The following is a 25,257-nucleotide window of genomic DNA, read 5'->3' on the forward strand; positions in this document are numbered from 1 at the left end:
TTGCCTTTCTGTTGCTAGCCACAAGTGCAAGACTGGGCAAACTTAGTATGGGTATCACAACCTAAAACTTAAGTTCAGACTTGGGTCAGTGATTTTATTTAGGAGCACAAGTTTCCGATTGCTGCCACGAAGGATGGCCTATTACATGGCAATAATTGTCTCCATTTAAAAGTTATTGATCATTGAGTGGACACATGCATAGCACATCTATCAACTGAGCATCTACCTCTACCGTCCTATTGGGCACTTTGCTCACCGCTGGAATGGCTGTAGCTGTGTGTTGCCTGTTATATCCCTAATAAAGATTTCTATTTTTGACATGCATTGCTTAGAATCATAGGATATTGTATAGTGAGAACATACTTTCTATTGTAAAACTTTGCTTAGTTACTATAACATCCTGATCTTTGTGCACTGTAACACTGCTTTCATCCTCAGTAGGTTTTCATTAAGCTCACAGCCTCATCGCATTCATTCACCAACATATATGGAGTGGCTGCAAGACCTTAGCAATGACTACAAGGAGGGAAAAAAACTTATGCACTCACATGAGGCAAACACGGCTGGATTAATGTGACCATCAAATCCTGGCTTGTAGTCACCATGACTAGGGGATATGAGAACAGGAGTTACATCAGGTTCGCTATTAACCACTTCTATAAAGCCATGTTCCTGTTGTGTAGGTAGATGGTACATGTAACCGTTTTTATTTTATTCAATTTTTTTGTGGTCTTTGAGATCTCAAATCAGAAATGATGCAATGGCAAATAATGTGAGATGACATTTGTGTACCAAATCAGGCTTCTTGTGGTTTGTACAAGTAATGACACTTGTAAGTCAGTTACATATACTAATAGGTGTAAAGATCATATCTGATGGCTGCCATCTATAAACTCCTTCCTTCTTGCAGCATCTCAAATGTTGCTCATGGCTTGCAGCCCTGGTCTGATTGCTTTACGTTCTGTGTGTGCCAATGGCATCAAAGCCTTTTAGCTAACATGTCTGCACTTTTCATATGACTTTATGGAATTCAGTTTATGTAGGGCAATATACATAGTTAATGTGATTGTCCTGTCAAAACCTACGAGGAGCATTTTAATATCTGGTTTGATGTTAAGTGGCTGATGGCTTTTCTCTAAGGTTCTAGTTGCACGCTTCTCCTGGGATGTCGGCTAGTGATATTTTATTCCCTAGCAAGGAAACCTCAGCTCAATACACTTCCTTCTAGTTTCTCAGTCCAGCTGTGATTCTGGGCTTTCTGGCAGGTCCCTGTTCATGTAGCACTAGATGAGTGGAATGCTCGCTCTTGCCTGGAAAATCTCAGATATTTTCCAGCTTTCTGTCTGATGGGTGTGTGATGCTAGGGAGTCATACTCATTCAATGAGAGGTGTAGTAGCAATGTGCCGGTATCGCTGGGTGTGGTGACACATCCCTCCTCCATTGAAGTAGTCTCTTGTGACATTGAAATGTTGTATATTAGTAACACTTGGCAGTGGGGATGCTGTCACAATGCAGCGTTAGGTTCTCCTGTAGGCTATAGTGTGGCACTATCTGGTGTATTCTTCAGTGTTTGACACGGATTAAAACGTGTGTTGGGGAAATAATTCTGGTTAAGATGTGATTGTGAGCCACACTGATCTATGGTTAGTCTCGCCATTGCTTTTTGGTCTCTTAATTAACTAGAGCTCTAAAATGTATTCAGTTTTAAAATACTTCAGCTGCGTAATGATCTGAAAATACAAAGTATCTGTCTGAATCAAACTGCATTGGTTCCCAATCCTGGCCTGAAACCTGTATATTGGGTCTCCCTCAATAACAAGTCCAAAAGTCAGAACTTCAGTCTTCTGCCCCATTCACCACGCTGTACATGAAATGATTCAGCAGAGTCTGTCATCCCCCTTTGCGTGTAAGTGGTTGATTTTGTTTTGTCTGCTCTGAATAATCAAAGGAGGTTCCTCCCATTAAAACAGTCTTTTATAGCCTTTTAAGAAGACCCTGTCAAATTAGACCTGGAGAACTCTTCTTGAAAGTGGAAGAAGGATCTGCCATGGAAGACTGTAAATGTTTCCTCAGTAGGAGACACAGAACGAAGCGGTATTCCTGCCATGGCTCCTGGCATGATTTTTAATAACTTGAAGTTATTTCAATGACTGTTGTCTCCATGTTCTGTGAAAGCAGATCTGGGGTGCAGAAATAGAACCTGTATTTTGTGTTCTGCTTTTTTAAGGAACTGCAAGTTCTGCTAAGCGCAGACATTGTGGTTAATGTGTGAGCAATAACTTTCTGCTGCATCTTGCTTCCACAAAGCATAGTACTTCTGTTGCTGCAACTGCTCCCAGATTTTCCTGAGTGAAGTTAAACTATTAACTGTGAGCCTCAAAACCTTTCCAATTCCCCTGGCTAGGGACGCTCTCACAGAGCCTGAATAGCCTCTTTATAGAGCTCTCTGAGGAAGCACAGTTGCCTTTTTATGGCAGACAATAAGCAGCTCTAAGTAGGCCGCCCTGTGTTCAGGTGCTGGGCAGACCTGGAGATCAGGTTTATCAGGATGCCACATGGACCAGCAATGTGCGGGCTTTTTGTTAACCGTGCACTGACTTTAACCCATTCAGTGGCAGCTGCAAACTATCTCCCCCTTTAAATGTAGGGTCCCTTGAGGATTCCTTGTGGCTGTCTGTGGATTGTGCCCTGTTTTCAAGAATAATAGAATTCAGAAAGGGATTTATATATCTCCATGCTTACTCTGCTTTCTTTTGTCCTTTTCATATACTTTGCATTCTGTGTTCCTGCCACATGCAGTTAGCAGAGTATTTAGTATAAAAATGTTAAAATGCATGTTCCAGGGCCTTCTTAGTAGCGGCTGCTGCCAGTGCAGTGGGATTGTACTTTTAACCTTGCAGCCGTGTAATCATTAACGGTTTCTGTAATGTTATGTCAGGAGAGAAAAGGTTAAGTATGTCTTTGTTTGCTGAGTTGTGCAAGGGTGGTTTTAACTCTTGACCGACCAAGTGAAAGGGTGAGGCCCTTGAAATGCTTGGGAAAGACAGGTAAAGGTGAACCAGTCAGGCACTTGTGGATGCAGGATTCACATCATGGTTATAAAGTGTCTGCAGCACTCCAATAGTTTTTAAATGAATTTTTTTACAGGCTCTTTAATCGGGTCTGGATAGAAACACTTAGATTTAGGTGACTTTTTTTTGACACTTCAGAGTGAATTAAAAGCCAAATTGGAAGGAAAATGATAGAGGGTTTTTTTGTTCTTTTGCCAATGTTTCTTTAAATTCCTGGAATTCTCAGTTTAGTGAATAACCCTGTAAGTGTTGAACATTGGCAACTATGCATTAGTGAATAAACTTTGCGAAGTCCTGGTAACAGTTATTTTCCAGTCACTGGGTGGGTGTTATGGCTGTTACTAGCGACTGGACTCACAATTCCCATTCACTCCCTCCCGGTCAGTGGCTTCCCGGTCTTTATATTCCTGAAACCTTTTCTTTTATTTCAAATCCACTTATCATGCTGTCTAGTAGGGGTAGTTTATTAACCCATTTCATGCCTCAAACAAGTGGTTCTATTGCCATATGTTTGTAACTGTTACATTGCTCATATAGACCTGTTCTTGCTCTATCTTTACTAAGTATTTTATTATGAAGTGCTGAGGCCGGACCTGCAGGCTTCTCATTAACATTGCATATGGCCAAACCTGTCCCCTCTGCATCGTGACTTCCTGTGTTTTGTGGTGTGCTGTCATCACACCTCCTTCCTGGTGATTTTCTCTCTCTATATCTACATCTCTCTCGATTTGATAGCACAGTGATAATGTCACTGACTTTGAACCACAGGTTCTAATCCCGGCACCAGTAAGTGCCCTTGGGCAAGACACCTAATGATATATACCCTGCTCACCTTAATAATATGAGAGCAGCACGAACGAAGAGTCATGCCGGCTCGGACGTCGCCCGGATTAACAAGGTCCGTGTCAGATGCTAGGGAACCAGGGTAATCTGAAAAGTGGGCTACTGGAACAAATCATTCCTGGACACTGAGAGAGAACCTAGACCTGCTTAAATGCTACTACGACAGCAGACCCAATGAGAGGCTACATGAAACGTATGTGGATGCTATGGATGAATAAAAGACCATCTAGCCCAACACTAAAACAGCTGGTTACACAACGTTTTAACATCTTCAAGAGAAATCTAGTGTCACAACTGGAAATGAATGGACTACAGAAAAAAACAACCATACACCATGAGGAGGAAGAAATTCCCATACCCACATTCTTACCTGCAGAGAATTGTCAACCTCAATCCATACCCCAAGATGGCATAACAGATATAAGGAAAATGATCCTAGAAAAACTTGCAGTCGTTAAACTGCAACCACCAGAGAGCATACTAGCTGCAGTTAATGAAGCATTGTCCACAATCCCATCCTGCACCGTCACAGAAACTAACAGACTCGTATATGCCACAGCACTAGTGGTCCTCCAGCTACTTGACTCAAAGAGAAGCAATGCCCACCATGGAGACTACGAAGGAAGTTGGTAAGCTGGATCAACTTAACAGAGGTGGAAAGATCAAAGATACTTCCTGGCTGCTGCGGTAGTACAAGGATATGCCTATACCAGAGGTGCTGGAAACAGCTAAGCAAAGACTGATGGCACTGGCAACCAGACCGAGCAGATACACCAGAGAAGCAGAGGCGAAGAGAATCAATGCATTCTTTACCAAAGAACCATCCAAGATATATGCACAGCTACAGGGTAACCACCACTGAGACTGAACAGTACTGGAAGAATATCTGGGAGCAAGAAGCATCTCTGCGCTCTATAAATAATATAATAATAATAATAATAATAACACTGAGGCCCAGTGGCTACTAGACCTGAAAGCTGACCACTGCATGCTGCCAGAACCAGAACAAGTCATCACAGTTGAAGATATCCAACAGAGAGCAGCACACATGCAGAGCTGGTCATCACCATGATCCACTACTGGATTATGAAGTTAACAGTGCTGCATGTATGCCTAGCAGCACAAATGAACCAGCTACTAGCAACAGGCTCCCACCCTGACTGGCTAACACAAGGCAGAATAATACTGGTCATGGAGGACCCTCACAAGGGAAGAGGACCATCCAACTACCGATGAATAACCTGCCTCCCCACAATATGGAAACTCATGTCAGGCATCAAAGCCTCCAAGATCCAAGGGTATATGGTTAATATATGAGCAATACTCAGACGGGGATTGGAAACGGCACCAGAGGATCAAAACACCAACTACTGGTAGACCAAGCAGTCGCAAGAGATTCTAAGATCAGACTGACCAATCTGTGTATGGCCTGGATTGACTACAAGAAAGCCTATGACACAATGCCACACACGGATACTGGAATGCTTGGCTCTATACAAGGTCAACAAGACAATAGGGGCCTTCATCAAGAACTCGATGGACAAATGGAAAATAACTCTAGAAGCCAATTCCAGGACAATAACTCAAGTGAACATCAAATGTGGCATATACCAAGGTGAAGCACTATCCCCAATGATGTTCTGCATAGGCTGCAACCACCTTGGCCAGATCATCATGAAGAGTGGATACGGATACAGGTTCAAGAGTGGAGCTACCAGCAGCCACCTTCTCTACATGGACATCAAGCTGCATGCCAAGAATGAGCGAGACATTGACTCACTGATCCACCCAACGATTATTTTTAATATTTTTATTTTTTTCACCCCATAGGATTTATAGTAGACCTGGCGCTGTGAAACCTGGCCAGCCATGTGTCTATTAAGCTGTAACAATAGAAAGCCAAGATGGGCAATTGAGTGGTTTTAAAAGAACACTACTTTGGGAAAATAAAAATCACTGAGTATATATACTCAGAATGAAAACATGTATGCAAATAATTATGCATTTTACGTTCAGGTTATATCTAAACCAGCTTGTAAAAGCTGCAACCCTGCTGTCTGTATCCCTCTTTCTCCAGCCTGTACTTTATCTTCTCATTGAAAAGCCTCTGTTCTGGAGCTGAAATCGTCCACATGCCAAGGTAGAAGGCAGGCATGCTGTATCCCTGGGTACCTGCAACTTCCGTGAGCTTGATAGTCCTAACATGTGGTAGAAAACTTTCATAGCTTTGCGTGGCAGCCAGTGAGGTGTTTTGCCGTTTGTAACAATGCAACTTCTAGCCCTTTTTTATAAACTGTCCCAAATCTGACAGCTTCCAGACACTTACCAGCTAGCTGGTCCTTTAACCGGTTACTCAAACGTCCATGACCACTTCTGCTTTTTGATGTGGTCACGGAGGAAGAAATCTGGATGTGCAGTGTTTCTGCATAGCACATGTGACTTTGGCAGGCTGGCACTCCAAATGTCAATTCTGTGCTTTTTACCTGTGTGCATATTTTAATCTGGCAACAAGCATTCTGATTCTTCCCTTGGAAGCTTGCTTCTGCCCTCCATGCCTCCCTTCCCACCCCCTCCTCTTGCCGCTGAGTCTGTAAGCCTGGAAAACTATCCTACTCTATTAAAAAGCCTTTTGATTGGACCTTGATGTGGCTGCTGTCACAGAAGGGCCCGGTGCTGCTTTTCAGGTTAAACTTTATTTTCAAACACTCTCCCCCTGACATTTGGGGGTCATAAGACATTAAAATAAATATATGTAATATGGATAGACTGACCCCTAATATTTGCACATTGCAGCAACAGGTGGCATGGCTGGTGTGATTTTGCTCAGCCTGTATTTGCAGGGTTTCAATACTGGTGAAAGCTGGCTCCCTGTTGCTGTCCTGGAATTCCAGCTATGTATGTTCTTTAAAACAGCCCAGTAGAAATGTCTGAAATGCCATTTGGATGTTTTCTCAGGCCAGTGCTGTAAACCCAGTCAGATTCACTGACTTTGTCTTATTTGCCCTTCCCTCCACGCAAAGACGTTTGTCTTTGTATAGATTTTATCCTAGTTAAACTACTAGGAGCAAACCTCCTTTACTAATTGTTTGTGTTCCCCAGTCTGGCTGCTGTACTTTGCTCTGTCAGGATGTGTTGATTCTTTGCTGCTTGCTATTGCTGTGGGTGTAAATTGTTGTTTGCTCCAACTTGTGGCTGGACAGAAGCCAGGCAATAAACACAAGATGTATTATGAAGACTAAATTCGTTTGTGCTGGGTTTATTTTTTGTGTGCCAGGGATCTGTGTATGAAGTAGTCTGTGTGCTTTAAGTCCTATCTAAAGGATTCCTGCCATCTAATCGCAGTGTCTGGACAGCTTAATTCTCATAGAAAACCAAAAGGGCGACTTTGTGGTTCCCTTCTGCTGTGTTCATCCCACACTGGGTTATTCGTTAAATTACACAATCATAAAGGCCACAAGACCTGTCTCTTAACACATCCTCAGGATTATTCAATAAACTCCAGATTGTGCAGCGTTAAATCTGAATGATACATTTAGGAAAAACAGAGCCGTGACTCAAGCTGGTTTTGGAAATTCCTCTATCTGCCATTTTAGCCTTCATTTTATACTTTGGATTGAATTTGCTAAAATCATAGTTTAGTGAACGATCCTGCAAGTCTGTGGTCCAGTTCTTTGTGGCAGTTGGCATAAAGACTGTGCTTGTCTTGCTATCATCCCTCTAATATCTGCAAACAGCCCCAAATAAAAGCAATTGCTATACCTCCTCATAATGCAGGGAATCTCACACTGTGTGTGGGTTGGTGAGTGCTATGGAGGGGCACCTACTGGTTCCAGTCTACACAGTTCTTCTCGCTGGGCAACCATGTCTAAAATGTTGCCAAGAATCTGCATTTTATTGCCCATTGAATGACTTCCATCTTTCAGCATTCTTTCCTAATTAAAAGCACCTTTTTATTATTCCAGGTTCTGGATATTTCCACTTGCCCACTGACCTGTAATGAGGACGTTGCACAAACTAACAATGGTGTTGTACACATGGATTGGGCTACTAAGATTTCCTCCCCCTATGTCAATTGATGTGTGTGTGTATAAACACAGGAGAACTGTAAAGACCTGTTATTTTGGTCCTTGTGAGTGGTGTAAATTGACGGGTAGGTAGCAGGCCTGGACATTGAGATACACTAGCGTATTGCTCAGTTTATAAACTTGCTATCTTGTAGCAGATAACCTCTGTAAATTTCAGTTGCAGGCAGAGGTTTAGATTCGTTGGGGAACGCGGAATAGATTTTTGAACAGTCTTTGCCAGCTTTGTGACAGTCTGTTTAAAGCATCCCTTTACCATGTGATGCTCTTCAGAAATGTTGCTGTTTATGACCCTGGTCAGGGAGGAGTGGTGTCTGACACAGCCTTTCTCCCCCTGCAGCTTTCTAACAATGAACTGCCCTTAATCAGGTTGAAGTGGGGGCAGGGAGTACAATACTGTTTACACCAACTTTAGGCTGGGTGCCTGTTCCAGCCTTGTCAATTGCTTGAGTCTATAGTGGGGTGTGGCGAGGAGCGTTTTCAGTGCACAGCCAGTTTGTTTGGTAATCTAGCCGGCTCATCGCAATGTACTTGGTTACCATGTCAGATCTCTCAATATGGGATACATTGGTTTCCTGTACCATGTCTCCATTAAACTCCTCAACCAGACACACTTTGATTTAATGCCTTGTATGTGTCTTATATGGTTTGCATATCCATTCTCCCACTGATTCTCACACTGGCCAAACTAATAAACAAAGGAACTTCTTAGGGACACCTAAGATAAACATTTATTTTTGTAAATGCGTTATTTTAAGATTTTCATAAGACACAAACCAATGGAATAGAAATGGGCTTGCAGATTCATAGTTCTGCTTAATGCGTTGAAGCTAATTCGATCTAGTATGAGAGAAGCAGTATATTTATCTCAGAATAATTGCAACTGAATGTAGATGTTATAGATGTAGTCTCAAGCGTACAGCTGATCAGTCCAGGAAAGTGCCTGGATTAACCAATACCTCCTTAAAGGGAAGGATAGCTCAGCAGGCTGTTTCCATGTCTCATGCTCATAGCCTCTATCTGGATATAAAGAAATCTGTACCAGCAACTGATTTACTGTAGGCAAGTTTACTGTCTGCCAGTGACCAGTTTTTAATTTGGTCATAGTGTGGGCTAAACATATGCTTTCTAATGGATTTCAGTCTAGAGTTGGCTCAGTGCCTGCAGTTTACCAGATTTTGGTAAAATTCTGGTAGCTAGTCCTATTTGTACTGGGAAAACTTTTGCCATACTTATACTTTAGATTGTGGGGCAAGCGTGTGGCTGCTTTACAACCTCAGACGTCCTTTAGGCCGCAAAACCACCAGATCACTGAAAGTTAGAACAGTCAGCAATTCCATCTGGAAAAGATCCCTCCAAATGAAACTGTTTTTGCCCCAGACTTGCTATGGGTCTGCTTTTTGGGGCCATTTGGTATGGTGGTCAAGGGTTGCGTCCTCTCCCCAATCTACTCCTTTACATTTTGTACATTTTACTGTCTGAACATTGTGCATGGCTGCACCTGACACATCAGTTTGAATGTAGTGAGAATATAAATGTTGACTTTAGAAAGGGCAGAGCAAGTAAAGTACGCTTCCAATGCTTGCTTTTATTTGTTAGCGTCCCATAAATGACATCTTAATTTTTGCTCTTTCTGTGAAGGTGTTGCTGCATTAATGGGACTTTTAACCTCCCCACCCCTTAATAAATAACTGAGCACAGTATTTAAACTTTGTGTAGGATATTATTGTAAAACTGGGACAATTTAATCCCTGCACTCTGTTCACAAAATTAAATAATCTGTCCTTTCATATAACTCGGGGTTGTTTAGTGACCTGTCTCACGTTCCGCACAATGCACAGCTTTATTCACTAAATGGTCAATGATCTGGAATTCAACAGGGAATGCAAGTTTTAGGCTAGAGTAGCCAGATTGAAAATTCTCCATCTCGACTAAACTTTGCAATTCCCTGGTGAATTCCAGCCAGTTCATGGTTTATTGAATGCATGTCTCAGCAGGATTTGACATTTCTGATCTCTTTAGAATAATTTTGTAATTCATACAATTTGGGGTTTTACACTCCAAAAGCCACTAATACATCTTGTCCAGCCCTGAATGTGATGTAATATTATAGAATGCAAACGTATTGTGCAGCACTTTACAAATGGTGAAAGGAGATAAAAAGAAGGCCCCTTGCACACAATCTAGATCTGTTTTCTTAATTTGCTTTTAGGGACTGTAGCCAGATACTAAACTAGTGTTAAAGGACCACTATAGTGCCAGGAAAACATACTCTTCTTTCTGGCACTATAGTGCCCTGAGGGTGCCCCCACCCTCAGGGACCCCCTCCTGCCGGGCTGGATGGAGAGGAAGGGGTTAAACTTACCTCTTTCTCCAGTGCTGGGCGGGGAGCTCTCCTCCTCCTCTCCTCCCTCTTCTCCTCCACGGCTAAATGTGCATGCGCGGCAAGAGCCGCGCGCATTCAGCCAGTCTCATAAGAAAGCATTTACAATGCTTTCCTATGGACGCTGGCGTCTTCTCACTGTGAAAATCAGAGAGAAGCACGCAAGCCCTCTAGCGGCTGTCAATGAGACAGCCCCTAGAGGCTGGATTAACCCGTTTATAAACATAGCCATTTCTCTGAAACTGCTATGTTTATAGAAAAAAGGGTTAACCCTAGCTGGACCAGGCACCCAGACCACTTCATTAAGCTGAAGTGGTCTGGGTGCCTATAGTGGTCCTTTAACCCCTTAAGGACCAAACTTCTGGAATAAAAGGGAATCATGACATGTCACACATGTCATGTGTCCTTAAGGGGTTAAGGTTTCATACCCAGATGTATGTAAAATGAGTGGGGAACCATCATAGGCTGAGCAATTACAAAGTGTTAGAATGATGGAAGGGTCTCATACATGAAACCCGTGGGGATTGGGAATTAGAAATAAAAATACAATACATGAAAAGGGGCTACAGAATAATTCTGAACGTTAGACTGGAGTGATCTCCCAGCTAGATGTAGCGAGACAGGCTGCATATGGTGTAATATAGCATGTGGCCAATAAGGTTCTCTCCTTCTAATCCCGGTCCACTTTCATGGAGACTCGTGTAAATGCATTCACTATTAAACTATATTGCATGTTTTGCAGTTTCCTTATTTTACACATCCTAAAGCTACTGAAAATAGAGACCAGCCTGAATTTCTAGTATTGGCCCCATATGCAGTCTCTATCTTGCTATATCTCCATCTATAGCTGGGAGATACTCCAGTCTAACTTTCAGAGTTATTCTTTAGCCCTTTTTCCACATTTATTGCTACATTCCCAATTCCCATGGGTTTCATGTAAAACACCCTTCTATCGTTATTTATTTGTATGTAAAATTAGTAACTTGGCCTTACTGGAAATTAAATCTGCAGCTTTTGATGTTTGAATAGGTACTGGCCACGGTGCAGTAATGGCCTGTACTAGGGTTAGGCTGATTATCAGTTGCACCGTTTTATTAGAGCTGATATTCAGCATTTTACTGATCAATATCCTCATTGTAGTTACCGATATTACAGATAACTTGCCTCTCCCAATCCCCACACGCTGCCTTCTGCATCCAGAAACCCTAGCTGTCAGCAATGATGCGTTGTGACCTCATGTCACCCCTTTTTGTGAGTACCTGCATGTGAAGCTCAGATGAAGGGAGGGAGGTGAGACTGTGAATAATGTACTGGTGAACTGACAGTGATAGGAGTGTGTTATATATTGGACTGGCTGACCATTCGATTAGTGGGTTATTTCAAACTGTTTGCTGCAGAGGATTGCTCCCACCGTTATTGTAGACCAATATTCCCCCATAATCTTCCCAGAACGATAATAAATATCCCTTGCTCTCACAGTCTGAAAGTGACTTGTTAATGAGCTCACAGTGCCTCTAGGTCAGCGAGGGCAATCTCTGGCACTGCAACTATTGGGAGCTATAGTTCCCTTAAGGTTCCACATAGCTGAACTTGGGTAGTGACTTATTTTCTTGACTAGTACTGGGTTTTTTTTGTGTTTTTTTTTGTGTTTTTTTTTTTTTTTTTTTTTAACAGGATTATCTGCTTTCTTGTTATTTTAAGGTTTTTCTGGCTCTGTTTCCAAGTGAAACCTAACCTGTAGGATGCCCTCTGTCTGTAATACCTGGGTGCAGCTGATTGTACAGCAGGGGTGGGGACACAGCCTCTCTCCATGTACAGACCTGTTGCTGTTCTATCGCTCGCCTCTTATCTGTCAGACAGGTAAAACACACTCTGTAATCACACCTGATCAGCCTGTCGTCCCAGGTTCCCAGCTCACTGCAGCCATATTAGTATCTCGCCCATACTGTAACACTAAATAAATGAAAATAAAGACAAGTGGTGCTAATCTGTCCTGTAGGCCTGCTAGGGTGTCTGAACTAGTTTTGGACGTAGAAGGCTCGTTACACTATGTAACAGAATAGTTATCCTCCGTTTAATTGTTTCAGTTCCTGTATCTGCATAGTGCATCGGTCTCCTGTGTGGATTTAAAATCTTATCCATCAATCCCTTCCATTCTGACATGCTGTTATTAATCAGAGATTGGAAGCTTGTTTGAGTAGGGCCTTCTTTACTGCTAGTTTCTGTTCATATTCTGAATGTCCAATATCTATCAGTTATCCCCGTGCTATAGCATATGTTAGCGCAATAAAATAGTACAGGAATTATGGTGAGGGAGCGTGCTAGTTTTTCAGGTCCTGCCAGATCTTCTTGGCATCTGATTGAGGAGACTGTGCTGTCTGTCTAATCAGAAAATGTGACCGTGATGGCAGTGTGTAACCTCATATCTCCTGACAGCAGTAAATAGAGCTGAAACTGGGGGCTGGGAGTATACCATCTTCTGCCATGCCCTGGTAGCCTGGGAAATGGCTTTCTGCCGGATAGTGGGCTCAGATGAAGTAGAAGTAATTCTCTTGCACAGATGAATGTGAAGTTCTGTGCTGTCTGTAAAATGCCTTGTAGCAGCCATCACATGGAGTGAATGAGGCCTGCTGCACCTGTTGTGGATTCTGTTAGCAGGGCTGAGATCCAGCACCCAGGCGGTGGTGGCAATGCTGAACTATGAGGACTTAGTGCTCTGGAATGGCCAAACATTACATGTCCAGGTGTCGGTTTGCAATGCAAATCCTGCAGCCACCTTCTGCCAGGCTATCCTTATTTTCTTCCTGCCCAGTGAGAGAGGCAAGGCCCTGCCCTTGTCCTGTTTCAGGCATGCAAATAGTTTATCATCCACCTCCCCCACCCGTCCTTCATCCTGTCTCTGCAGACTGCTCTCATCTGGGAAGGGACTGCTTGTGATTCGGATGTCCTGAGCTTCCTTGTTTTAGGTCTCTCATAAACACACTGATTGCTTTCAATGGCCTCTCAGCACTCTTCTTTGCCACTTATTAAACAAGTGATGTCATCTTTACTTTTTTTTTTTTTTTAAACCCCCACTGCTCCCCACAGATATCTCTAAACGTGTCCTGCTCACTTTATATTTAAAACCCTGAACAGTTAACAAAACATCCGGCACTCGCCCCAAAAACTGGCTAAATGGCAGCCCCCACCGCTGTCAGTAATGTACACAATAGAATACACAAACGTTAAATGGGGTCACCAGAATTGGGCTCAGACTGCTTCCATGCTGCTCAGTGGAAGGAGTCGGTGTTGGCTTGGCAAGTTTCTGAGCTGCAGAGACGTGAAGTATGTTTGGGTTGGGATTTTACTCCAGTTTCCTTCAAATACTCCATGTACACATTTCCTGCTGCTGCTACCATGTAAGATCAAGCTATGGAAATTCTCTTCATTCTTTACCCTTATTAGGCATTTGTAAACTTTTGAAGTTTTTGTTGAGGAAATTCTTTCTCGTGTTGATATCACCCGTGTTTATTCACACACATGTTGTATGCAGAAGACTGCTTCCCCATCTTTATTAATGCTTTCCTTGAACCTGCCATGGCATTAACACAGGGTCTCAAAGGTTTCCAAAATCCGTGCCAAATATGGAGCGTCTGGAGTGCCTGCCCAGACCCCCCTCAATGCTTGTCTAAACTTAGCAGCTGTGGAATTTCTACTGCTTAAAAATGGATTATGCACAAAATAAAGAAACTGAAGTGCAGGACTGCTGAATGCAGTTGTCTGTGCAAAGGAAAGTTGGAGGAATTATTGCCACGGAGGGCTGCCCTACGTGTTAGGAACTGACTTGACCAGACAGAACTTGTAACAATTTCCCAGAGCAGCAAAATGCTGTAAGCTGATGCTCTCAGTGCATTGGCCTCGGCAACTAGGCCTGAGAGAGGGTTTGGGTATCGCTCATTGTGTTCAGTCTGACCGCATAGGTTGCTTTGCAAACGGCTCGAGGAGCAGCCACTAGTGGTTTATTTTTTTATTTTATTTTTTTTTATTTTTTTTGTTCTACCTACAGGGCAGTAATAAAGGGCTATAAATATTTTATCATTTTAAAATATTCCGATCATTTAATTTTTTGGAGCACGGCTCACTGCCCTCATTGGCTTGGCTACACTTGTAGCCGAAAGATTCCTGCACAAGTACAGGAGTGTTAGACCAGGGGTTCAGTGGACTACTTTTGTTGCAACTGGCTTGTCCATGGCGTTCTGTATAAAACACTGAATATTTAGTCATGACTCCTGAGCTTTGGGTTTTCCCTTCTAGCAGTTGTACTATTGTAAGACCTCTGTAAAAGGCTGTGCTTTGTTCCATCCTCAGAATAAGGGTGGATGTTCACACCCGCTCAGTCTCTATTGATGCTAAGGGCCAAAGTGCTCCAATGTAATTGCAATGATGGCAGTTACCTAATACCGTATTAGCCAAGTCTGTGAAACCTGGCAATAGTGAAACATTCCAGACTTATTGCCAAACTTTGTGAAACTTCCTGCCTTGTAATTGCATACACTGCGCTCTCCGGCCATCTTAGGCTTGGTATGGCTACTTCCAGGCCTCACATGTCCTGTTATATCGAACGCACAGCTCTGGATCAGTATTGGGCGGAGGGGAGGGGTTAAAGGGCTCTCCTCTTGTATCCAAATCCCATGCTGTAAAATGTCAACAATTCTTTTTACTCAGATTGAATTGTTTTTCCAAACTCCCACATTATGAACCATTATATCCATTCTACTCAATGTCAGTTGCAATCTATAAATCCAGTTTGCCTTATAATGAATCTGATATCTAATCTCAGTTGAACCAGGGATATAATTCTCTACTCTTAAGGATGCGGTAATTTGCTATAAAATGCCCACTGCAAGAATATGGTGGCTAAGTATGGCACGTTGGCTATTTCTGAACAATGTGACTGAGCAGTAAAAATTGTGGTGGGTAGGCTATACCTAGATGTTTCCACGGTTACTCAGAGCCCAGTGGCATGCTTCTAGCCTTGCATTTTGTATGTTATGTAGACGTTTCTGTAAATGCATTCAAAACATGTGGAACGTCTAGAGCAGGTTTCTGAATGTGTTTCAAAGTATTCAATGTCCTTTTCGGTAACTAAGCAATGACCCTGAACAGGAATTTCAGTGGGTCTGACAGCCTGGTATGTGCTGTCGTGCTTAAAACCTCAGAAATCTGACTGTGGAAGAATATTTTCCCTCTCCTGTGTGGCGGGTAATTTGTGTAGCTTGACAGGCTTTCTGCTCCTTGTACCCTCATTCCTTGAGGGAGCTTTAGATTCGATGTTCAGCATAAAATGCTTCTTTTAGCCCAGAGAAAATGCTTTAGATTTTGACTTTAACTCTTGCTCTGCATGCCAGACCCGGAAACTCTATGCTTGGCAGGAAATCTTTCTGATAGAGTATCAGTTCCTGTAAGATCACTGCGGACTCTTACTGAAAAGTGTTTGCTTGTCACAGTAATCTGATATAAGGTCTATAGACCTTCTAAGGTGCTATTTATTCCCCTTCGGGCTGCTAAGTGGTTAACTGGCTGCGTGGGAGCCAGCCTTTTGTATACAACTTCTGTTAAAGCAGTTGTGTTGTAACATTGTCCCTTGTTCTCTGGCCGCCTTCCTGTCCGATGTCAGCTTGTTTCACTGTTTAAAATTCCTGATGTCGTGAAAGGTTTAGTTGGATATTTATTGCTTGATGTGCAGAGTTACTGGATCCTGTCCCAGTCAGGAAATGCTCAGTCTATCTGCCTTACTGTGCCTTCCTCTGCTTGTTCTGTAGAGTCTCATTAACTCCTAAATCTGAGCAGAGCCATACTTCATTGGCCACCAAAAGGTTACTGATGGCACAGAAACTTTGCCAGGCTGATTAATATGCTTGATTTTCTAAACATGGCTATTTTCAGATAACCGCACATATATAGGCTTACCTCCTATAATGTCACCTGGTGATTCTTTCAATGGAAAGATGTTCTGTGTGGGCGTGGGATAATCCCGTAACCTGGAGTAGTGACTTGCTGCCATCTGCCCTACTTTCTAAATGTAGTGGGAGGTGGAGGGGAATGCTTCCTGTCACACCTAGATGTATGGCTTTTCTAGTGTTTGTGGACCTGTGACCTGGAAGCAACGTTTCATTAGAGCGTGGGATGCTTCTTGTCAGAATGTGGTTTACTCTAATCTAATCCATTTTGACTTCTTCCTTGGTTTTTCATTTAACGGCTGCCGTTACTGGCCTTGGTGTTCTGTGGATATATCCCAGGATACAGAGAGCTCCTATGGACCGAATGGGACATTAAACAGAAGTGTTATATGGTCTCTATACACGTGCTGTACGCATTCTTTACATCTCAATGCAGAGGATTGTACTCTGAAGCTTTTGTGTGTATTGCAACTTGACTCTTGCAGACACTAGTTCACCCTCTGTCCATTTCCCCCTTATACAAGCTTTGTTTAACGGACTGTTAAATGTTCTAAGTCCTCCACATTTGGTGTCACATCTCACAATTCAGTAAGCCAATTTGTTACAAAAACCTTGAACTTTGTTAAATCTTTCTACCAAGCTAGCCATGCATGACGTTCTCTCTCAGCCCCTCTGAACACCCTGCTGCCCCCCCCCCCTCTCTTTTAGCTTTTGGGACGATTGTCAGTTACAGCTGCACAGAAAGTGAGGAGAATCACATTTTGATATGATTCCAGTCTTAAGAGCTCTGTCTGCTTATGGAGTGACAGTGTAATTGTCCCCTAACCATTGCCCCCTAACCATTTTAAATTGCCCTTAGTCATTGCAAGATAGTATAGAGCAGCTGCTGCTCAGTGACAGGAAATTTAAACTTTTCCCCTGGGTTTCTGGCAATATTGGCATGAATTATAACTGGTTCTTAAGGGGTTAAACAACTGAGATCCAGCCCTATGAATAATGGGGAGACTGTAGCCTCCTTATATAGAGGTGCCTGCAGCTATACATGTTTGTATATTTATTAGTAAACATGCTGCTATTCTATTACCCAGTGTGCAGATTTCAGCGGGTGTTCGAATTAAAGAAATAAAACAGCTGTCATGCTGGCCCATCAGAACTAACCTTCACACAAACCTTTCTTTCAAAAGGCCCTGTGCCATCATCTCTAGGGAATTCTCTAGACTGCCCTGGCCAGACTGAACCAAGCTGCATGAGCTGGATCATCAAAGATATGGAAAGTGGGTATCGCTGTGTCCTTAAGATTAGGAGCTTTGTAACAGCCCAGTTTCCCCCTAACCCCCAGTTTACACTTCCATGGGAATGCTGGTCAGATGAATAGCTGATTAAAGGACCAGCCTATGTCACATTCCTCATGGCTGAAATAATGGCAGGCCCGATGATTGGCCAGTGGTAGGGGCGGAGCGACTCATTCAGAACTCTACCTGACATGGCATCTTGCAGGGGAGACATTACTGGGCTACAGGCACAATGTGATTCTCCCCCATCCCCTAGTCTAATTAATGGACACTAATTGCTTCTGTTTGGCCTGTAATTAGCAGCTGTCTACAGCACTGTTTAATGATGGAACTATCCATATGACAATGGAGTATAGCTGATCTAAATGCAGATAGCCATGCATACTCTTAATGAGGGCTGAATGGAGATCAGATGCTGTTTAGAGACAGGTTGGAAAAGGTGTGTAATCTGTTAAACATCTCAAAAACAGTTTTCCTAATACTTTGCAATCCTTTTGCATATCGTCAGGCGCTGCTCTTAGGATAATTTCTACGCAGGGCCCATTCTTTCCGGAGCCCTGATTGTACTGTGCATTGACTGAGTAGCCAGTTAGACAGTAAAGGGTCTGTTGGGTGTGTCTGTGTGTCTGTGTGTTTGCATTAGTTTAGCAGGCAAGTCCTTGCATACATCACCTGGGCGTGTGCAGAAGGGAATGCTGGTTATTGCTGCAGCATTCCTCAGGTACTATACCTACCTGCTTGCTCTCAAGGACACCACCTTACCAGTGCTGTATTGCATATCTCACACCATGACGTGGAAGGTGTTGGAATGCAAGGAATTGGGCTATTTACGTGCATTTAGTGGGCTAGGCTCAGTGATGAGCAGGTGAAACAATGGAAACTTCTAAATTGTGGGTGAAAGAACTTGCCAGCATAGTGTGAGTAACCTCATCCACCCCATGTGAACAAGTGTTCTTTAAAAATGTCCTTATTACTTCATGTTAATCCAGGTGTAGCAATAGAGGAAACACTAGGAACAGGTGTGACCGTAGAGGCCGGGGGCCCCCTAGTGGCCATATAAGTGCCAACAGCAGGAGTGTCACTACTACAGTTATAACCTCATCGCTTGTACGTCTTGTGTCTGGAGTTGCTGTTTTGCATGCATGTTTTTGTGGTAATTCACCTGTGTGTGTGATGCATGCACTATTGAGAAGTACAAATGAAAGTCCCATCTATTATCTGACACTGAATAAATGGAGTACACAGGGGCGAGCTGCTGTGAGTCTTTCCATCAGGAAATGAGCCAGACCTGTTCTAGTTTTTGAGCAGACTTCTCATTTGTGCTCTGAAAACCTTTGGGCTGGCTGGTGTCATGAGAAACACAGAAACCCTTCCACACACTTTCCGAACACACTTGTACAGTAAAGCTTCACATTCCTGTGAGTCATTAATGTGGGAGAGCTGTATGAGCACCTTACCAGCTGACAGCCTCTGCTTACTATCTGGCCAATACATCTGGGTATTCATAGGAAACCTTTTGGCCACTATTGCAGAGTTACTGAATATATCCAACTCTATTATTTTGGCATAAAACTTGCAGTTTTGTCTGTTTTCCACAATTCACAGTTTAGTGAATAACCATGTGAGGCTGGATTTCATGCGGTCGTCATTTTATTTTTTTGAGCTCCGTATCCATGTGGGGTGACACGGTGTCAGCTTTGACTTTTCATTCTCCCCACAGACCTTCACTGCTTGGTGTAACTCCCACTTACGCAAGGCTGGCACTCAGATAGAAGACATCGATGAGGATTTTCGTGATGGGTTGAAGCTCATGCTTCTGCTGGAAGTCATTTCAGGTGAACGGAGTAGTTGGTAAAAAAAGGGCATGGAGCACAGAAGGGACATGCTCAGTTTATAAATCTGGGGAACTTTTTACAAATGTATTTTATATATTGTAGGGGCACGTCTTCCAAAGCCAGAGCGAGGGAAAATGAGGGTTCACAAGATTAATAACGTTAACAAGGCCTTGGACTTCATTGCAAGCAAAGGTGTGAAGCTGGTGTCTATTGGGGCAGAAGGTGAGTTGGCATAGCCTGCTTAAGTGATCGACCGGTTGCCTCTATATTCAGATTGGAAATGTGTACCTATGGGAAGGAGTTTGTCCGTGTGCGGCTGAGGGTGATATTCTACGTAGACGGCTTTGAGGAACCATTTGTATCTGCTGGGAAAGGCACACTATAGAGGATGGTAAACCTTTATCTGTATCTCAATACAGTAAATGACTTGCAATAAAGAATATGGAGGCAGAATCTGATTATCATAAAAATCAAACCTCGAACTACATTTTGACTCCTAATCTCAACCAGCACTAGAAGCATTAATGGGGTACTCTAAGCCCCGAAAGCACTACATTTTAAATGGACACCATATGCATTGTAACCACGTCAAAGGTTATAGGGTCTGGAGTTCCCTGGCACTGTCCTTCTGTTAAGTGATAAAACGTTTTAATGCTAAACAAATCCTTCATTTATTGCAGAGCTGCTTGAAATTGTTTTACTTAATGCAGGGACGATGCCTAGGGACTCCAGGCCCTATAACCAACACCAGTGAATTGACATGGCAATGGCTGCTGGTTTGTAAGATTTGATGGGTTTAACATTTTCTGGTCTATAGATGGTCCTCTCACAAGCAGTGAGCCCTTCAATCATTATACTTTGCTCTCTTTTCAGAAATCGTTGATGGCAATTCAAAGATGACTCTAGGAATGATCTGGACAATTATTCTTCGTTTTGCAATTCAAGATATCTCTGTTGAAGGCATGTGTAAAATTAGACAACACTGTGCTCCAGTTACCTCCCCCACCTGAAAAAAACTCTTATTTTGCTTAAATCCTCATTTTTTCAGAGACCTCTGCAAAGGAAGGCTTGCTGTTGTGGTGCCAGAGGAAGACTGCCCCATACAAGAATGTCAATGTCCAGAACTTCCACATAAGGTAAACCACGTTGTACATTGGCCTTTAACTGTCCTGATTTCTCACACCCTGTATTTACCATAACCATTGCATTACAGCTGGAAGGATGGATTGGCTTTCAATGCATTGATCCACAGACATCGGCCTGAACTGATAGAATACGATAAACTCAGAAAGGTAAGCCTCAGCGTCTTCTTCCACTGACTGCTGGTGGCCCATTCTGCTGCTCCCTGACTGCTTCCTGTTTTGTTGTTTCCTTCTCTAGGATGACCCAGTTACCAATCTGAACAATGCCTTTGAAGTGGCTGAGAAGTATCTTGATATCCCCAAGATGTTGGATGCTGAAGGTGAGCAGTGGTCGCTGTGATCTTGACATTGATTTCATTAAGCAGGTCTGGAGGCCACAAAATTACTTATGAATGTGATTCATGGAACCTCTACACCTCCTGGATTAACTGCTGATCCCCTTGCAGATGCAAATGGGAGAATTGCCAATTTTAGTTTGAATAGAAAATCTATGTATCTACTTTTTTAGATTCCAACCCATCTACATACTGCATACTCCTTGCTCTTATTTCATCTCCTCAGCGTGCTCTGCAGGTAGCAATACAAAAAAAACAATCCTGTTTTTAGAGCATGGTGCATATTGATAACGAGTATCATGGGTGTCTCTTAAGATCAACCCATGTAACCCGTAATTGACTCTATTTGCAAAATCATTTAAGTCTCTGAATACTGCAAAGACTCTGCTCAGGTCCCGAGATCAGTCTTGTGATTTTCCTGAATAACATTGCAATGGGGATCAGCTTCCTCTGTTTTCCATGTCTCAATATATCTCCTTCATTTCCAGACATTGTCAACACCGCTCGTCCTGATGAGAAGGCAATCATGACCTATGTGTCTTCTTTCTACCACGCCTTCTCTGGAGCCCAGAAGGTAGCGTTCTGGGGTGGCCTGCAGTGCCTTCACCCGTCTCCTCTGTCCTTCGCATGCCTCACCTCCTGCTTCTCTTACAGCTGCCTGGCATGCTCTCAGCTCGCTGTGTGTCTGGACTCCTGAGTGGGGGTCCTCAGTGTGTTTACTAAACCTTCCTCCCCACCCATCTTTTTTGGAAAGAGTCACTAGCTACTTCATAACCCCCCTCGCTTTTCCTGACACAGACCGAGATTTGAGAGGTGCAGATCTGGGATTGGATGCCCCTCCTCTGCCTCCTGGCTTACACTGTTCCCTCTCACTCTGCCTTTGTCTTTTTTTTCCTCTCTCCTTTTCTCTGTGCAGATATAGTAGGCACTCTCAGGCCTGATGAGAAGGCCATAATGACCTACGTTTCCTGCTTCTACCACGCTTTCTCTGGGGCTCTGAAGGTGAGCTGCGGCTTTCAGCATCTTATGGCCCGAGTGCTGTTTCTCTTTGATCATTCACTGGATTGCTCCCTCAATAACACTATACTTATGGAGGAATAAAGCCCTTCGGTGATTTATCCTCTCTGTAAAATCGCTGCACGTATTTACAATGCATCTTGGCAGCAAATTAAGGCACCCCCTTCTCCCCAAACCCTATGATTCTTTTTTTCAGGCTATACACCTCTATGTAAATCAAGGCAGTAAAACTTTTAGTATAGAAAAGGCATTTCTCGATAGAAAATCCTCATGAAGTGCTGCTGCTTCTATCAGACGCACCTATGAGGCAATAGTAAATGTTGGGACTGAAGTTTGAGCTGGTCAGGCTATTAACCAATCACAGCTGTAAAAATCTGCTTATTCATATTGAGTCTAGTCTTGGCCAATCTCTTTCTTCATCCTCACCACAGCAGCACCCGTGATGACTTGTGCAATAAAAGCCACATAACATATTGTATCCAGCTTTGTAATGTGCAGCACCAGGCTTCTGTGCACAGGCCCCGTATCTCAGCCTTCAATCCAAATGGCTGGCTGCAAGCTTTCCCCCGGCAGAGGAGTAATTAAAGAGTGCATCAAGGGATGAATAAGCGCAATATATTTAATAGAAGGCTTTTCGTGTAGGTTTGAGGGTTTACTTGAGATGTATTGGTGCTCTGTTTAAACTGTCTGCCTGTCCTTGTAATATGTTGCTTGACTGGAGAAGCAAATGTGTGCAATGCAACCTGCAATGGGTATACTGCTTTGCTCTTCTCAGTGGCTTTGGATGGCGTGCAGTATTCTTGGCTCCTTTATCTTAGTCTGTTTGGTGCAATTTGTGAATTTCTTATCATGGTTCTTCTGTTTAGGCCGAGACTGCAGCTAACAGGATCCGCAAGGTACTAGCTGTGAATCAGGAGAATGAGCACCTGATGGAGGATTACGAGAAGCTTGCTAGTGATGTGAGTCTATCCTTAGTACTTTAAAATCTTCGGATAACCAATACTCTATTCACAGATTAACTTATATTCTCTCTATGAATAAGGGACAGAGGGGAGAGGCCTAGTTTAAAGATTTTATTAAATGGTTTGCCAAAAGAAAAGGAAGAAAAAAACTCAGCAGAATTATCTTAATTTTTTACTTTGCTGTGATCTGCCACAAAGCCCCTCCCCTCCTATTTAGTGTAGATTTACAGCATCTTATCAATGCGAGGAACCCCTTCACCCACCTGAAGCAGTATTTTCTGAACACTTCCTGCCCTTTAACCCCTTAAGGACACATGACATGTGTGACATGTCATGATTCCCTTTTATTCCAGAAGTTTGGTCCTTAAGGGGTTAAGTGAAATATTGGGCTTCCTGACTCGTTACCCTGTAATGTACTCCCCTAATGCAGTTTGTGCTTGGTCTCAGACATACTCTCAAGTAGAATAGCGGCAGACACAAGTAGCCCATGACCTGTGTGCCTTGAAGATTAGAGCAGCATCAGATCTGTTTCATGATCAGGGGTCAGGTTTGGGGGATGTGCAGTATTAGATTCCTTGTGATTTGAGTTTAGTAAGCCTGTAATTTTCCCCCTTTTAGCTTCTTGAATGGATCAGTCGCACAATTCCTTGGCTGGAAGACCGCGTGCCTGAGAAGACAATGCAGGACATGCAGCAAAAACTGGAGGATTTCCGTGAATATCGCCGTGTGCACAAACCTCCCAAAGTACAAGAGAAATGCCAGCTGGAGATCAACTTCAACACCCTGCAGACCAAACTGAGACTTAGCAATCGCCCTGCATTCATGCCGTCAGAAGGCAAGATGGTGTCGGTGAGGAATTGACACAAGAAGCAGGGTAGCAATGCCAATATGCGGCTTGCTAATTTTCCATACGTGTAAATCGCATGTTTGCCAATACTTCTCCCCCTGTCTTCTTCCTCCACAGGACATTAATAACGGCTGGCAGCATTTGGAGCAAGCTGAGAAAGGCTATGAGGAATGGCTTTTGAATGAGGTTCGCCGATTGGAGAGACTTGAACATTTGGCTGTGAAGTTTCATCAAAAAGCAACAATTCATGAAAGCTGGACCGATGGTAAGAGGTGGAGTTTGCTTCTTGGGGCCCGGAAAAACTGGGCTTTAAATAGACTCTCCATAAACATGTTGTAACGGTTTTATGTGTGAGGTACTGACGAAGATTCCCAGAATTCACTGCTCAGTCTAGCTTGCTTGAAAGCGTGCTAGCCAGGCCTAACAGTCTTCATTCACAAAGGAAAATAACATCTGGGCCAGACTGGACAAACCGCGCCACTTTATTTGCTGTGTAACGTATTGTTTTAAATAAAACACTTTACAGGGACAAACTCAATGTGTAAATTACACTTTACAAATGCTATGCAATATAAAGTCGATGTTGTAAAGTTTGGAAAATAGAAGTGTATTTTCATACTGGTGGACACTAATGGGGTTTAGCCAAAGGGTAATTTAAAAGGATTGTGTCATGACCAGTATATGGCTCCTACTTTTCATTTATTTATTGTAGCTTTGTACCAGGCTAACAGTGAATTAGATATCACAGTACATCTTGGGTGTGAGACCCCTGTGCACCTGTGGCTAAGTATAGTGAAAAAGATAAGTTTGTTTGCGAGAGGCAGCCAGCAGTGACCACTTAAGACTTTCTTGCAGCTGCATTTCAAGACCTTGTCCTAGTTTGTGCTTTTTCAAAATATTTACTGAATGAAGCGACTTTTTACTGATGATCCATTAAACTGGAAAAGCATTAGGGGATTTGAATAGTGCACCCATTAAACAGAAGAAACCAGAACTGTAAGAATAATGTTCAGACTTAAAAGGTGGGGGGGGCGGGGGGGGTCGTCTAGTCACATGTAACCTCTGAATGCATTAATTTTAGAGATGGGACCATCTAGTAGGAGATATAAAAGTGCTTTTTCTCGCCCCATTCTCTGCAGGTAAGGAGGCTATGCTAAAGCAGAAGGATTATGAGAGTGCCACCCTAGCCGACATCAAGGCTCTCATTCGCAAACACGAGGCTTTTGAGAGCGACTTGGCTGCCCACCAGGACAGAGTGGAACAAATTGCTGCTATTGCACAGGAGCTGAAGTGAGTAGTGTGAAGGATATTTTAGGGGTCACATTTGTCCGGTTTTCCTGGCACTATAGCTTCTCCCTCCATCAAGGCATTGTGACGTTTGGAAAACAAGATCCTTGTTGCCATTAATCTTTGCTACTGCAAACAATTGCCTGCTCTTCTTTATATACACGGAGACAGTTTTCATTTTTGTTTGCTGCAGATTTTACAAGTATAGTACATACACATAG

The 25,257-nt window shown here is 43.0% G+C and overlaps 2 protein-coding genes across 3 annotated transcripts in view; one reads left to right on the forward strand and one right to left on the reverse strand.

Annotated features, from left to right (window-relative positions):
• MRPS12 (mitochondrial ribosomal protein S12) overlaps nucleotides 1-25,257 on the reverse strand; it is a 295,484-nt gene that overhangs the window by 149,087 nt on the left and 121,140 nt on the right. The window lies entirely within an intron of this gene.
• ACTN4 (actinin alpha 4) overlaps nucleotides 1-25,257 on the forward strand; it is a 34,074-nt gene that overhangs the window by 2,040 nt on the left and 6,777 nt on the right. The window contains exons 2-12 of one of the 2 annotated variants that reach the window (XM_063431230.1): nucleotides 19,332-19,446; nucleotides 19,549-19,668; nucleotides 20,320-20,406; nucleotides 20,495-20,582; nucleotides 20,660-20,738; nucleotides 20,827-20,908; nucleotides 21,412-21,497; nucleotides 22,807-22,899; nucleotides 23,521-23,751; nucleotides 23,867-24,014; nucleotides 24,889-25,039. In XM_063431230.1, the coding sequence (XP_063287300.1) occupies nucleotides 19,332-19,446; nucleotides 19,549-19,668; nucleotides 20,320-20,406; nucleotides 20,495-20,582; nucleotides 20,660-20,738; nucleotides 20,827-20,908; nucleotides 21,412-21,497; nucleotides 22,807-22,899; nucleotides 23,521-23,751; nucleotides 23,867-24,014; nucleotides 24,889-25,039 (1,280 nt within the window). Of the gene's footprint in view, nucleotides 1-19,331; nucleotides 19,447-19,548; nucleotides 19,669-20,319; nucleotides 20,407-20,494; nucleotides 20,583-20,659; nucleotides 20,739-20,826; nucleotides 20,909-21,411; nucleotides 21,498-21,839; nucleotides 21,926-22,806; nucleotides 22,900-23,520; nucleotides 23,752-23,866; nucleotides 24,015-24,888; nucleotides 25,040-25,257 lie in introns of both variants that reach the window. The other variant, XM_063431231.1, reaches the window with a different exon arrangement.

The sequence above is a fragment of the Pelobates fuscus genome, chromosome 9, assembly GCF_036172605.1.
Source record: "Pelobates fuscus isolate aPelFus1 chromosome 9, aPelFus1.pri, whole genome shotgun sequence".
Lineage (NCBI taxonomy): Eukaryota > Metazoa > Chordata > Amphibia > Anura > Pelobatidae > Pelobates > Pelobates fuscus.